The following is a 15,668-nucleotide window of genomic DNA, read 5'->3' as shown; positions in this document are numbered from 1 at the left end:
GACAGATCTAGAAAGGTGTATCTGTACATTCTGATAAACAGTTCCCATTAAATTAGTATTTGTTAAGTAGCGCTGACACGCAGAGTGAATTGCAATATATACCTATACTCGTAAAGTGCAAAGTATTACAATACTAAGATAGGATTGAGAAATAATTTGGTTACTAAAGTTTTAGACAAATGAAATTATGTAAAATGTACAGTAGAGTAGGACTATATCGTTCACGAAGATATAAATGTGTTTGTTTTCCCAATTAAATGTAATAATACTGATGACCTATTTAGATATATAATTATCAGACTGTAAGAAAAAACATTTTTTATGTGAAGCAGCATATCATCGAATAAAAACAAATAATTTTTTAAAGTATCGATAAAAATTACAGCAAAACAGTAACGCCGTTTATTTAAACCTTACGTTTTTGGATCGTAATTTAGCTCACCAATGACGAATAGCGTCAAAACGACAGGCACAGATTCTATCCAATGTGAACACGCTATTGGGTGGAGCGACACCCAGTTTAGCCACTTGGATTTTAATTCCTGGTCAGCGTTAGTCAATCAGATATAAGTATATCCTGGAAGGGGCGGGCCTAATTGTTCCTTGGCTTTACCCAGTCCGGATGTTCCCCAGTAGCGAATAACGAGCAGCAGTGTGTGAATGTGGCAACCGAGGTAGACAGGGAGGGGTACATAAGCTGGCCAGACCCAGGCTCTTGTCTTTTTTCCTTTATTTTTCTTTTCTCGCATAGCCAAGTGTTTACAGTTCGTGCACCGCCGCGGTTGTGAAGTTGTTTACGGGGCAGAAAATCCGGCCGCTGCTGCTTTTCTCTGGGACTAACCGCTGTCGTTGTGAAAACAGTCCAGAAGAAAGAAAGAAGGAAAGGGAGAAACAACATGGGGCGATAATTTAAAAAAAAAAAAGGTGTTGTGTTGTGAGCGGACGATGACTCTCTGGGAGGACCCGTGAAGCTTATTTATTTTTATTTATTCCCCTCCCTTCCTTCTTCCCTCTTTCCCTGTGTCCGCTTTTGTTTTATTATTTTGTAACATTTCCCCTACCCCCCTGCCAGTTTGGGAGATTTTTTAAAGGAAAAGGCAACAAGAAGATTGAAGAAATGGACCAAGCCGGCATCCTGAGAAAGTTTATCCAGGGGGTGAAGGCCATGAGCGAAGGGAACGATGAGAGGGGAGAGGATAACTTCGGCAGCGACTTTATGGTGGGTCAAAATTAACAGGCGCCTCCACCTAGCCTCTTGTATCCTATATCTGTCTCACATGTACCCTCTTCCCTTTATAACCTCCACCTTTTCCTCCATACTGACCCTTCATATCATACCCAGCCTCCCCCCCGTCTCCTGGTTCTCTGTGTATCCCCCAGGAGGTGAGGCAGGGGTGGCCACACTGCCCTCTTCCTTTTTCCTCCCATTTCCAGGCTTTACATGGCGGCCTAGCATTGTCTCCCATGCCACAGAAATACAGCCGATTCCGGTTTCTTTAAAAAAATTTTAAAAAGGGCAAATGATAAAGACAAGATATATTATTGTCTCTCTAGCTCTTGGTTATTTATTTATTTATTTATTTTAATGACGTTGCTGGAGCAGCTTGTAGGTATATCTTTTATTGTGGCTATATGCTTGATTGAGACAGTGCAGTGATTCATTGTCCTCATAAGCACTAAATATCCACAAACCTAAGCTTGATTGCATGCTTTATTTCCTGTGGTTTTCTCTGTGTTCCAGTAATAAAAAAAATCCTGTCAACTATTTATAAAATGACTTAAATTTTAGTAGAAGTTTTAGCAGGTATCTATTGTGGTCATTGATAAATCTGGCCACTTGCAAACTTTTATTTACATTTCCAGTTTAAGGAAAGCAAATTGCAAAGAGCTCCCCATACACTGGACCCATATATTAAAAAAAAAAAAAAAAGACCGTTTAAACAAGGGTTGTCAAACCTAAGGCTTGGAGGCCAGGCAAAGATTCCAATCAGACCCTACTACAAAGTTTGGAAGACGTGATTGAGGGTATAAATTTTGGACTTTTAACAGTATTTTCAAATGTTTTACAGCTTTATCTTTACTTCTAAAGGCACCCACATGGAGATTCAAGCTACACCAAAGATTTTAAAAATTAAATGTTTGAAAGGTTCCAGTTTTTTGTCTATTATAGAAATGTATGGTTGCTATATTTGATTATTTTTAGGTCATTTATGTGTGCAATGGATACACCTAATTGTAGCATGTAATTTTACAGGTTTTTTTCTTACAATTTAAGAGTCACGCTGACAGACAAAATTATTTTTCTATCATTCAGTTCAAACATGTAGTTAGGTCAAAGTGGGCTGTATCTGGCCCCCAATGTTAAAATGAGTTTGACATCCCTGATTTAAACTAAACCTTACAACAGCATTAGTTTTAATCTGGCAACTTTCTTACATGTGGAGAGGATCTTTTGAGATTAGAGATGCTTGCTGTTGAAGTGATTTTGATTACATATTTTGCGGTGACTGCTGACCCACAGTCCATTAGTTTGCCTTCACTACATAACTGGATGTCACTGTGTTGAAAGTCTGGACTCAAAATAGGACCAAGGCTTGTGAAATGGTTTAAAATGCCACAACAGGAATGTCACTCCTATAAAAACATTTCTGTCGTTGAGTCCACTTTAATTTAGATATGTTTAGAAATGTTCGGTGGAAATTGATTTACTATCTTAATTTACAGCAAGTTTACAGTTTAACAGGTTTAGACTTTCCTTCATGAGCAGCCTTATCATCCAGCCTAGTTTCATGTTAATCATGTTGCAGTTTGATTATGTGGGAATTAAGCTCCTCAGCACCAGAATGGTTAACTTTTTCCCCCACACACAGACTCTCCTCACTTCCCTACTTCATGCAAGCTGCTTGCTGGAGCTTGCAACATTCTTTCTTGGCCCATTTCATAACATTTTGTCCTGGCTATAAAAATGCAACTCTTTGGCACACTTTGGATCGAGGGCTCTCTTTCTCGTTCAGATTAAGTACATAACAGTTTCTATAATAAGCGAATCTGTGTCTAATTTTGTGCTCATGACTTAGCCTTCTGTCTTGTCTTTTGAGTGAGAGTTGCAGAAAACAAGGAGCTGGGAGATGTTCGGCAAAAAAAAAAAAATTTGTTCTCAGCTATGTGAGAGGCATTAAGGAAGTGCATGGTGGACGAGAGCTACGGAGCTGGAACTAGTCTGCTTTTGGCTTATTTACAGAAGATTCATTTCACCATGCATGCCCTCTTTAGATGAATTTTTACACGGTAGACTCAGTACAGTGTCCATATGTTTGTGATTTTATTGCCTGCCCGTTTTCTCTCGCCCTTAAATTCTGTTTCTAGACTCAACTGGTTAAATGCAGGTTCTTCTTTTAGCACCACTATACTTGCCATTCATAGATTACACACGTCCACGCCTTGTCAAACTGCCTACAACAACCACACGTTGTATGGGAAGAGAACAATTTTAAAGCTTTTAAAGCGGAAAGTGTTTCTTCCTGTCAGTTTTTCCAGCAAAACACCCCACCAAGCGTTTTTAGGCTATTAAATGTGGTGTTTTTAAGAAGTTGTAGGACACTACTGACTGCTTGTCAGGCTTTAACTCTTGATTATTTGTGTGATGTCTGTGGTTTCCTTTCAAATGAACTTCATTGGCATGAAATACAATATATTTCCTGTTAGCCTTAGGCTATCGCACATGTCTCTAGACAGTCCCTTGACAATCATGCAGCTCATATAAACTTAATCGCTGGGGCATTCAAGTGCTTCCATTAAATCAATTATCCTTTATCTCGTTAGTCATGGTAATCGGGGTTATTTTTGTACATGCAAAGTTACTGAATGAGGCTTATAAAAATTGGGCTTCAAGCTAAATTTTCTTAACAGCTGGCAGCAGCTTGTGAATGTTGAGATTCAGCTAAATTATTTAGCAAACGCACCAGCTAGCAGTCAAGAAAATTTGTCCTGATTGAGCACATGTGGCTTGTGTGCCAGTGTACAGAGCATTGTTGACGCTCACAAGCCGCAGCAAACATGTAAGTAAGTGTCTTAGCCAGTTGCTGCTAGCCTGTGGCGTTGATTTCAAGTCTTGTGTGAGGCTTTCAATTGCTGGAGTCAAGCTCGCAATACCACAAGCACATGGGGTGTGCTTCACTATGAAGTGAGTCACCAGAACACCCTGACATAACACCCACTTTAACTGCCTATTGTTGTTTATATATAGAATGTGTTTTATTGACATAATTACAGGCTCTAGTGGGCCAAAGAGTCAGAGATTATACGTTTATTTCAGTAGTTGTTTTGCTGTTTGATGCAGTGGGGAAACTTCAGGTTTTTCTTCCACCTGGGACGCTAATTGGAAAGTATCGTGGGGTATCTGGCCATGTTTGACCTTATTAGAAAACTTGACAGTGAGCTGTTTCAGTGGCAGTCATATAGAGGCAGATTACATGGGATGTATGTCTGCATACTTATGAAGTGGAGGATAAAGATGTACATTGAGAATTGAATGTTTGCTCCAAGGACCTACATTATTTATAGATATGACTGAGCTCTTGAAGAGCATTTTATGTCAGCTCTGAAGTGATTCACCTTCCATCTGTCATATATAAACTATTGCAATGGTGAATACCCTACTTTTGGCTTTGTATGATGTGAAAGAAGTAGCACAGAAGCTCCACCTATCTGGTGTTCAAACCATCTGTTTGCTGAGGTAGCCAATCAGAAGACTGTTGGCTTAAAGGGAGAGGAGCCAGGTAATAAGCTGAGACCAAGTATAGGATAAACAAGTTTGGGGTTCTTTTGAGTCATGGAAAGCTACTCTACTAGAGCCCAAGGGGAAAAAAAATATGGAGGTGGAAATGAGCATGATTGGTCCATTTTAAGGTTAAGCAATGTCATCAGTAAAAGGTAGATGCATTTTTACTGTAAACACTCTTGCTTTGTAATGGTGACTTAATCCAAAAAGTACACATGCAAAAAAGGTCAAATATGTGCTGTTATTTGGACCATCTGTGCAGATGCAACAATGGCAATTGTAATTGTTTCAGAAAAAGGGGGGTTATCAGCTGTTTCTCTCAACCCACGACTTTTCAAACCAGCTATTAGTGCTTATGTAAGAGAGCCAGATTTATTTATTTATTTACTTTTTTAATAGCCTGGTCAACCAGACACGAAGGGGAGGAATTAAGATGAACCATCGAGTTTACTTAAAAAAAGAGAAAAAATATTGAAATTCATTTATTTTTAAAGTATAGGCTTTATGTGGGCATAAATTATGATTTAAAGTTTCTCTGTGCAAATTTCTGAAAAGCCTTGTTGTTAAAGTTGACCTGTTCTCATCAATTGCAGCTCAATATTTTTTTCCCTTGGCATCTACTTAAAAAGCTTTGCGTGATTCACAGCTCTAAATTAAAAAAATATATATATATATAATATATCATTACAAACCTTTTGTGCCATATAAATGACTAAATATTTTTAAAAGCCACCTGTACCAGCTCACCAGTGCTCTTCAGCTCCACCCTTTTCTACTGAAATTGGCAGTTCTTGTGAGCTCTGTTTGGGAACACAAAGTCGTTTTCCACCTGCTTCTCCTTAGAGTTACGGACCAGACCTGATCTTCAGAGTAACAGAGACTGCAGTTGCCAGCTACAATCAAAGATGGGTGAATGGGTACGTTCAGCCATGGACGCATGTCTCTGGGGAGTCCGGCGATCAGTATCGATCAGCACAATCATCAGGCAGCCTAGCTGGTTAGCAGTGACCATTCAAAATAAGAAAGCAGGGATGTAAAGTGATCATGGAGTGGCATAGTTCTCTCATACAGATTGCAAAATGTAAAATGGCACAATGAGTCTTCAGATTTCTTTGAGCAGGTATTATTATTATTGCGTAGTGTGCCTAAGTAAAGTTTCTGTGTGGGAAGCAGTACTTTGGATTTTCCCAGGAATAAAATTCATTTTAACTACAATGCAGAAAAGGCTTTGAAAGAGAAATGGGAAAAAATCCCTTTAACATGTCTAACTTAATTTCACAACCCATTCACACGCTGATGACATAGACTGTAAATAAAAGATTAAAATAATGTTACCAATTGGTTAGTGAAGTCCCATGACCCATGATGGTGCCTCGTGTTTTAGTCAGTATGACCCAGAACTTGAGATTAAGCCCATAAAGTCATCAGGAAAGTGCTTACAGCTTAGAGGTCAAAAAGCAAGGAAGCATGGACCACTTTCCCATAAACGTCTGTAATTTTGGAAGTATTTTTGAAACCAGCAGATCTCCCTCTGCTGACTATTAAAAAGCAGTTATTATTGCTTTCACTTTTCAGACCTACTACCATCTTCTTTATACAATCTATGTTTGGCAGCACCTATGTTACCCATCACCTTGTACCTTAAAATTAACAAATTATTGCAACGAATATGTTGCATATATGTTAAACATATGGCAAAATGTTTTGGCTGCATAGGCTGGAGAAGATTACAGACCTGCTTTGGCCTTGCTTTAACTCAAGGCTTAATATCACACAATGCTAGCAAGCTGCTCATCTGTTGAACTAAAAGTGAATTGAAGAGCACCTTAATTTAATTTAATTAATTTAATATTTATTTATTTATTTACTTAGTTATTTATTTTACACCATGACCGCCCCCTTGACAAGGTCAATGTTTTAGTATTCACATTTAAAATCAGATCGCTTCTGTTTTGCTGCTATGACTTGATCCTTAGATTGTAATAATCAGTCAGTTACCTGGAAATAGCTGTGTCATAAATAATGCTGTGACTAAAGTTGCATCACTGACTCACAATCTGGCGTGGTGAAATGAGCTCAACTTCTACATGTTAAGCTCTCACTGGTTTCCTGGAGACGATTTAGTTTTTATATGTAACTTCCTGTGGGCAGAGGAAGGATCCTATTTAAAGTAGTGCCTCCACTTTACTTCCTTTTTAATCAGCCAATCAAAAATTCTAATTGAAAGTATTTTTCATTTGGGTTTAAAGGGAAAGGAAGACATTTGAATGGGCTTTGCTGTGAGTAGCTTTTTTTTTTTTTTTTCCCCAAGCGCATTTACCCATTACGTGACCTCTGTACAGACAACAGTTGCACTTTGACTACACTTGGTGAGAAAGTCTGATTATAGAATATAGAGTTTAGCTCAAGGCAGGTTGATTGTCATAGAAGCTACAGGGGTTTAGCTTGTGACCTCCGTGTTATAGGGCACTGGGCCACCATGCAGCCTGATAAAACATTTAGTGAACAGTTTGATCCAAATGCCTCATGGGGTCATATGCATGGATTTTTGCAGAGCTGTCCTCGGTAACATTGCGTCTCCAAATGCTGTCAGACATCAGTTGTGCAGAATTAAACCAGAGCTTCTTACACTACTGGAAGTCTGTTAGTCTCCTCTCAGTACAAGGAAAAAGTTGAAGTGTGAGTTATGGACTGTGTTGGGGTGATATTATTTCTAAATACACTCTCATAAAAACACATGTACCTGTTTTGGGAACACTGGACTTAATTTTGTAGTCTAGACGGGGTTTAGAAATTGGAGTTCAGCCTCTCTCTGTGTGTGTTTTCTTTCCTGCAAGCAGATTACTCTGAAGGAGCACATCAAAGAAAGTGAAAAAGTGCAGACACACATGCTTCTCTATAGTGCTCATCAGGCCACAGACATTAAACGCTCAGCAAGGAGACGAAAAAAAGGAGATGTGACAATGCGTGTGTGTTTGTGTGGGTTTATGATTGTGTGTGGCAACAATTTCCAGTGTCACCGAGGGGGCTTTCCCTTATGTGAAGTGTGTATATGTCTGTTTGTGTGTGTTCGCATATTAAGTGTAGAATCTGAAAGCCTTTTTTGCTTATGTATAACCCCCACACACAAACACACAAATTCTTCAGCAGGTATTTGCACAGTGTGACTTCTTTTTGAGAGAGAAAGAGAAAATACTGGCCTGATAAGTTATATAAATGTTAACAACAAATGGCCCATCAGTCTTAACAAAGGGGTTACCTCGGTGAAAATGGCAGAAACTCTGTTTCCTTAAGGTGCCATCCTGAGACTGGCAACACTTATTCAGTCTCCACAGACTCTCCTATTAATAAAATATCCAACTGGATCCAATATCCAAGTGGGGTGGATTTTTTTTAAATTAATTTTTTAAAGCTAATCCACCTGGATAATTGTGTTAGGAGTATGGCTATGCTGATTGCCAGGTGTCCTGCTCAGTCTGCAAGACCTCATCCACAACTATTAGACATTAAACATTTCACTAAGTGTGTTTTGTTGAAGCCTTTGGAAGCATTTTTAATGGAGTATCTCATTATTATGGGTTGTTGTGTGGTACAGAACATCCAAGAAATTTGCTTTAGTTTTATTGAGTGAAATTCAGGTATTTTATTAGTCTGTTACGTAGCACTATTTAGTCAATATGCATGTCTCTCTGTTGCACCTGGGTTATATATGAATACACCAAGCTAACTAGTGTTAGCTGATAAATTAGCACTCCATTTTATCCATTTAAGGTAACATCTGGCTTCTAGAAAGTGATCATTGGTGATTGTGGTGGAAACACTGGCAGGTGACATCACAATGTCTATGTCCATCTTTTATGTCGTCTGTGGCCTTAACCCAAGGTTTAAGACTGGTGTCAATATTTTAAATATTTATATATACATTTTGGGGGTTATTTGCAGCTTTTGTTTGATCAGATGATGTAGAGAAGATGGGAAATCTGGGAGAAAGCCCTGGGGGCAGACATGCAGTAAATGGCTATGGGGCCGAATCAAAGCCAGGCCTCAACTTTATGGCATGTGGGTTGCCTACTCAACCCTGTGTGATAAAATGCTTTTCTTCCTTTTTTAAAAATTTGTTGAATACCAAAATATATTATTTTTCTCCTGGAAAACTTTTGGAAGTGAGGCCATTAACCAGTCTCCTTTTTGTACCAGTCTACTGCCGGTTCAATGTAGAGTCTGCTGGGCTCCATCATGTAGGTACAGATAATTTTAAATGGTCTTTCTACCATTTATAGCAGAAAAGAATGAGTGATACAACTGGTTTATCTTATCAGGTGCTACTTTCCGATGCTGTTGTTTACGACGGCTGTTTAGCAGTGGTTTCTTAAACTTGCGTAAAAGAGCTTCTTTGTTATTTGACATGTGGTCTGTTTTTTGCTTTGATTATATTGTCAAAAGGCATTTTTTTTGCCAATGTTGTCTCACCATTAACTGATAACCTGACTTGATTACCTTATAGATATGTCTACACAATCCAGTACACATATTCTCTGCCAAAGCCAAGGCAATTTTCTTTTAATCCACAGAGTGCATGTACACTGTAAATCCCAAGTTTAGAGAACTCAGAAATTAAGGAAGCTGATTATTTTTTTAAGTTTTACAATCTTAATGTTAATACTGAAACAATCATTCATTACAATAAAATTTTATTTATATAGCACATTTAAAAAACCACAGGTATGCCAAAGTGCTTCACAGAATGAGTTAAGAGCAATAATAAATACAAATATAAAGCACAAAATGCAAATAAAATATACTAACAGGCGGGTGACATAACTAACCAATAATACACCAGGCATAGTAGGCACTAGTGAAGTCCACACACAATGCTGAAGGTTAAAACATTACTCTTGCATTAGAAATACAAGTGAGTGATTACTTGGGCTTGAGCATCAGCCATGCAAATTCTCCACCAAGATCGCTAACCCAACTGTCCTGTGTCGCTTATAGTGTTACAGCTGTGCTATTTTAACTTGAATATAAATAAAATGCCACTGGAGCAACTGAGCTGTAAACATAATAATTATAGCACAGCACTGAATGACAGAACATGCATAATATTTTAAGTCCACAACTGGCTACTGCAAATCTACAACTGCACACTGGTGTTTATTTTTAATGAACAAATAGTTGAAAATATTAAATAATTAAAAGTTACAGGTACTTGGAGAGAAATGTCACAAAAATCTCAAATATTTAAGTAATCATTTAACAATATTGTAAAAAAGGTAATTAACACATTTAAATTGATTTGTTTGCACTTTCTTGGTAAGAAGTTTTCAAATGGCTGCTGTAAATTAACTTTTATAAGCCTGTTTGTGCGAATGGGTCAAAGAGGGTTACACAGCAGGGGTCTGCTGCTGTTTTTGTCTGTGTGGCAATCGCCATCAGCCCGCCTTATGTTACTACAACAAGAAACAAGACTTCCCAATTTCTTGTCGTGTCACAAGCCTCCTTCGTTCTCAACCGCCCTTTTTCCGTGGCTTAACCCAAAAAAGAGCCTTTTGCCTCTAAGCTGGGTGTTTCTCAGAAGATGTAACGCAATATTTTTGCTGTGTGTGTGTGTGTGTGTGTGTGTGTGTGTATAAAAGCTAGCTTACCCACCAACAACCCAGAACATCTTAAATGATCAAGATAAGGGACCAACACAGTGAAATACTCAGGAAATGATGACCTGTGTGTGCAATGTGTGACTAACGTGAAAGGAAATGGGGACGAGTCTTATCGTTCATAGCACCTCACCCACATTCGTTTACCTGCACTCACACCTATCCTGCTTCTGCCCTGCTGATGTATAGTGTGTTATGGAAGAAAATAATCCTGCATTTCATTATCGTTATTAATATCATATCCAAAATGTCATCTTAATCCACAGAATCGCACAGCAAAGTGCAGATTTGGTCAGCAGCTTGACCTTTAATATAGAGAGTGAATACAGTATCTGAGCAGGGAGCTGATTAATACGTGCACATAGGCACCAAGCACACACGAAACACACAATGAGCCCCTGTCCCAGATGATTGGGATTATGAGGTCTGTTCACATCTGCTTCCTGCTGTAAGCTTTGATCCAGGGTGGGAAACTACCAACAAGCCGATACCGGTAAATGCAAACCATTTATGCGTGCATGTGGTTGTGTTTGGACTCTACAAATGTACCTGATCTCATTGCTTTTTGGTGTGAATTATTTCATTATCACTTTCCTTCACAATGATGTGGGGTTTTTTTTTTTCTTTTAATTTTTTATTATCTAATAATCTTAAGAATTTGGTTAAATTTCAGATTACTTTTAGAGAAACAGAATAGATTAAAGGCAGAGGAGAGGTCATGCTGATAATTAAGTTCACTCTCACTCAGCTTCAGACCCTAATATGGTCATATATGTCAGGCACAAAACTGTGGCTGTGAGCACAAAGCCCCACCCATCTCCTGTTCAAATCTTGTTTGTGAGGGGCAGCCAATAAGAAGAAAGGATGGAGGAGCTAAAAGACCCTGTTCAGGACAGAATATGAGCTGAGGGGGCCATTAAGTGTTCATTTTGAATACACTTAACCAAGAGCTGAAAGTTGTAATTTAACCATTCTGTTCATTCTGTTTTTTCCTTTAATTACATATTTATTGAAGGTTTGTCTCCCAGGGTTTTTTTTGCCATTAAAATGTGCATGAACCAGCTAAACATCTAAACACTTGTTCAGGAAATCTTTCTACATTCAAAAGTTGTCTTTCGACTATTTAATTTTCCACTTCCTTCATTGGGTTGTCCAACTGTATTCCAGTCTTTTTTCCTTCCGCTTCTGCTTTTATTTTGTTTGGTCACTTTTGTTTTGTCTTTTGACATCACAAAGCCACTAACACGGTGACTCATTAAATTGGAGGAAGAAGTGTGAGTTTGTTTTGGTGCATGTCTGTCTACAATGATCTCTGTACTGTACATGCATGGGTGGCATTCGCGGTCCCAAAGGAAGTGGGCACTCAGGAGTAATGGTGGTTTTAAATGTGTGCTCAGTTCAGCACAGGTGCTTCCCGCAGTCCATTTCAATCATTTTAACTGCATGTACAAGTTAGAATCGCATATATGGTTACAAAATATTTACTTGAGATTCCTTTAACATTACATGATGCTTGTGCATCGTCATGATGGACCTTTGCAAAAGCACGGTATACCCCACTTATTCAGTCAGATACATTAGAACTGAAAATGAAAGTGTGACAGGAAAAAAGGAAGGCCCAATGGCAACTGAAAAAAATCATTCTGCTTTGTGTCACTAAAAGTCACTCTTGTCGCACCACTGTTTTTCATTGTGTGATTGTTTATGCACTGATTCTGTCAGTGCTCCACTGACCTATATTGGCCAGTTGCCTTCAAGTGTAAATGAGTGCACTGTGCATATGAGCGCGTATGTTGAACTTGGTTTCTCATGCTAAGTTGTTTGACGTTATCTTTGTTGAGATCTTTGACATTGAGGTCCGAACCCCTGACTCATTCCAGTGCTCAGGGTGTGGTTTGATGTTATTTCCTCTGTTAATGAGCATGATTTATAAGCTCTGTTTAACTATACAACTAATAGCAGGGACCTGACATGCTCACTTATTCTCTGAAAGCTGAGTTTTTATTACTTTGACTGCAAAACATCCACAGAAATTCAGTTACAGTGGTCCCTTGTTTATCGCGGGAGTTGCGTTCTAAAACTAACCCACGATATGTGAAATCCGCAAAGTAGCCAACTTTATTTTTTACAATTATTATAGATGTTTTAAGACTGTAAAGCCCCTCACTACACACTTTATATGCTTTTCTCAGACAGGCATGAACATTTTCACACTTTTCTCTCTTGTATAATCAAACCAAAGGCACCCGCAGGTGCCTTCTGACTGTGCAAAACGGTTCATTGACATTGTTGTGTTTGTTGGGGAGAAAACTTACAAACATACAGTACAGCACTTCAGAGTCACACTGCGATCAAAGATTTATGTAAATTTGACAAGCCTAACGCATTCTGTACTGTACAGGAGACACGGAACAAGATTGATTGATTGATAATGGTCTAAAAAAAAATTGTGTAAACCCCCACGAAAGGTGAACCGCGTTATAGCGAGGGACCACTGTATTTAGTTTTAAGTAGCAGCTGAATAGTTAGGTGATGTGGTTTTTGCTGCCATTCCCCATTATTAATATGGGAAATGGTGACAACTAGTATTTTGGCTTTTGAAATGTTGTTTTAATCTACTTATTTTCCTCTGTGAATTGCCTAGAGCAGGGGTCAGCAACCTTTAACACCCAAAGAGCCATTTGGACCCAGTTTCCACGCAAAAGAAAACACTGGAGCCACAAATACTTTTTGACATCTAAAATGAAGATAACACTGTATATATTGTTTTTTTTTTTACCTTTATGCTTTGTGTGAACAACTAAGGTGTGTTGCTTATGAAATCCATGAAGTGCTACAGAGAAAATTAAATTTTATTTATGTAATTAACACATTTTGAACTCTTTAAGAAATATAACAAAAGGAAAGACACCCAGCAGAACTAAAATGATCCATGTAGCAAACAAAAACTGTTGTGAGCCGTTGTGGTACACTGGCTTCCGCGAGTGTGGCGCTTATTTTGAGCGATGAAAAAATAATAGAATATAATTTTTTTTTTCAAGTTAAAAAAGAACTAACATAAGTAAAATATACTTCAGCTAAATACTTCTAATTTATTTTCCCAAACCACGCGGAGCCGCACTATAAGGACTAAAGAGCCGCATGCGGCTCCGGAGTCGCAGGTTGCCGACCCCTGGCCTAGAGTATAAAATGTTAAAAAATACCAATAGATAGTTTCTGAGATAAAGGTGGTGGTTGAATAAGCCTATTTGAGCTTTTTAAAACAAAAGCTGTATATTGTCAATTTTAAGACGATGAAACCAGGGAATAATAGATGTTTTTGCCTTTGAAATGAAGAAATTGTTATATCTGATCAACCACACAGTTAATAATTTAATTGTTGCAGTTTTGAAATGAGCTCATCTCATAGTAGCATAACAAACAGAAATTGGTTCTGGGTCTGAAAAGTGAAACCAGCACTGAAGTCATCCTTTTAATGGTGACTCCTGTGCTTGGAAAAAGACTGCTGATTACTTGATGCGCTCATTCACTAATTTCAAGTAATGCTGAATACAACATAATGGCCACTGTGTAAATTATAGTCACTCAAGGAATAAGGGGGGCTGTCCAGAGTATGCTTGTTGGCTAATGACTTGTCAGTCACAAATCTTTAGACAGTGAGCTTGCAGCTTCTCAGCCATTCATCTGGTTTGAAAATGGCAACGGCAAAAATGCTTATCTTGACAAGGTTTGTTTTTAAAAAAAAAAAAAAATCAAAAAAAAAAATCAATACTCTTATACTAATCAATACTAACAAATTAATAAAGGATTAGACACTCATTTGTAACTGTGTCAACAGTGCCGTCTTTGCCTCCCACAGTAGATGCACAACACATAGTAGCACTGCAGATAGGCAGCCACTCCCCTCACTTCCAGCTGAAGTTGTCATTTTCAACACTAAACATCTCAATGTGAGATATTTTGAGAAGCCAGCAAAGGTCTTATCTCAACAACAGTGAAATAAACGTTAACCAGCCATTTAACAGTTAACAGCAACCTGATAGCCACATTAGCCTTTTTGTTAAGTTGTCATTAAGGTAGCAGCTAGCAGCTGTGGCTAATAATGATTGATAATGTTCATGTTGGACATGAGTAGCAAACATTATAATTACTGCTGCTTTTTTATTAATGTAGTGTTAACAGAATAATGGGCACTTCAAGTCCTTGAAACGAGGAACCAAAGCTATGTAAAGCGCGTGTTCTCAACAATATTAATAGGTCGCAGGTTGTTGCAATCCACTTGGCACTGTGTCAGTCAATATGTCCGAGGTAGACTTACTGATGCTCCGTGAGTGGCTGGTTGCAAGCTGGGTGACGCGTTAGCCAAAGTGCTAGCAGCATCCCCGGCTAACCTATACATCGTGTCAATGTGATATTTTAAGCTGGAAGTGCTTCGGTGAAAAGAAAATTCCTTCCTGCACAATGTGCATAATACTTTGTCGGTCAACTGTTCCGTCTTGTTGTTTTTTTTTTTAATGCTCAAATTTCCCATAGAGAGGGCAGGGCTCTAGACTAACTTTTTGCCATGGGCGTACCGGTACGGCACAAAAGTTAGGCGTACACAAATTATATAATAATTTATATAATATAATGTGTTTTTCTGGATACACTGTGCTTTTTCAGCATTCAAAGATTGATGACACCGTGTCAGAGCACTGGCTATGAATTTCAGAAGGATCAGGCCTTAACTTAACAGAAAAGTTAGCAATAGTTCTTTTCCTATTACAGCTACATCCACTTCTGTCGTGCCTAGGCTGCTCACTAGGGCTGGGTATCATCACTGATTTCTATAATCCATTCGATTCTGGTTTTCAAAGTCCCGGAGACGGAGACGGGCCAGAATGGACGGAGATTGGAGACGGAAAACTGTTCTTGAAGTACAGAGAGAGAGAGAGAGAGAGCTAGCCGTGCATGAAGTGTGATTTTAATAGTCGTGGAAGCAAAACAGCAAAATTCATGACGACATTGATCAAATGTGAAGCGCAGTTTGCTGCTTCTTTTGCTGCTGGCTCGGTGGATTTTGGTTGGAGAGAGACAAAACCTGCAGCTCAGAATCAGCGCAAAAAGACGTAATCACAGCGTGGACCGGACGCATCAGGATCGCTAAGCTCCGACAGCGTGTCCGTCTACGGGCCGTCGGTTGAGAAAGCCGAGAAAGACAAAGCTGATTCTGATGCGTCGGTCCTCTGTGTTTA

At 38.7% G+C, this 15,668-nt stretch overlaps 1 protein-coding gene across 4 annotated transcripts in view; it reads left to right on the top strand.

The window, feature by feature from the left end:
* The first annotated feature begins 613 nt into the window (after nt 1–613).
* ptpn12 (protein tyrosine phosphatase non-receptor type 12) overlaps nt 614–15,668 on the top strand; it is a 56,904-nt gene continuing 41,849 nt past the window's right edge. For all 4 annotated transcript variants that reach the window (XM_026147412.1, XM_026147411.1, XM_026147409.1 and 1 more), the window contains exon 1: nt 614–1,219. In XM_026147412.1, the coding sequence (XP_026003197.1) occupies nt 1,118–1,219 (102 nt within the window). In that variant the 5' untranslated portion in view covers nt 614–1,117. The remainder of the gene's footprint in view (nt 1,220–15,668) is intronic.

This window comes from Astatotilapia calliptera, chromosome 17 (assembly GCF_900246225.1).
Source record: "Astatotilapia calliptera chromosome 17, fAstCal1.2, whole genome shotgun sequence".
Classification (NCBI taxonomy): domain Eukaryota; kingdom Metazoa; phylum Chordata; class Actinopteri; order Cichliformes; family Cichlidae; genus Astatotilapia; species Astatotilapia calliptera.
This window is presented reverse-complemented; position numbering and strand designations above follow the sequence as displayed.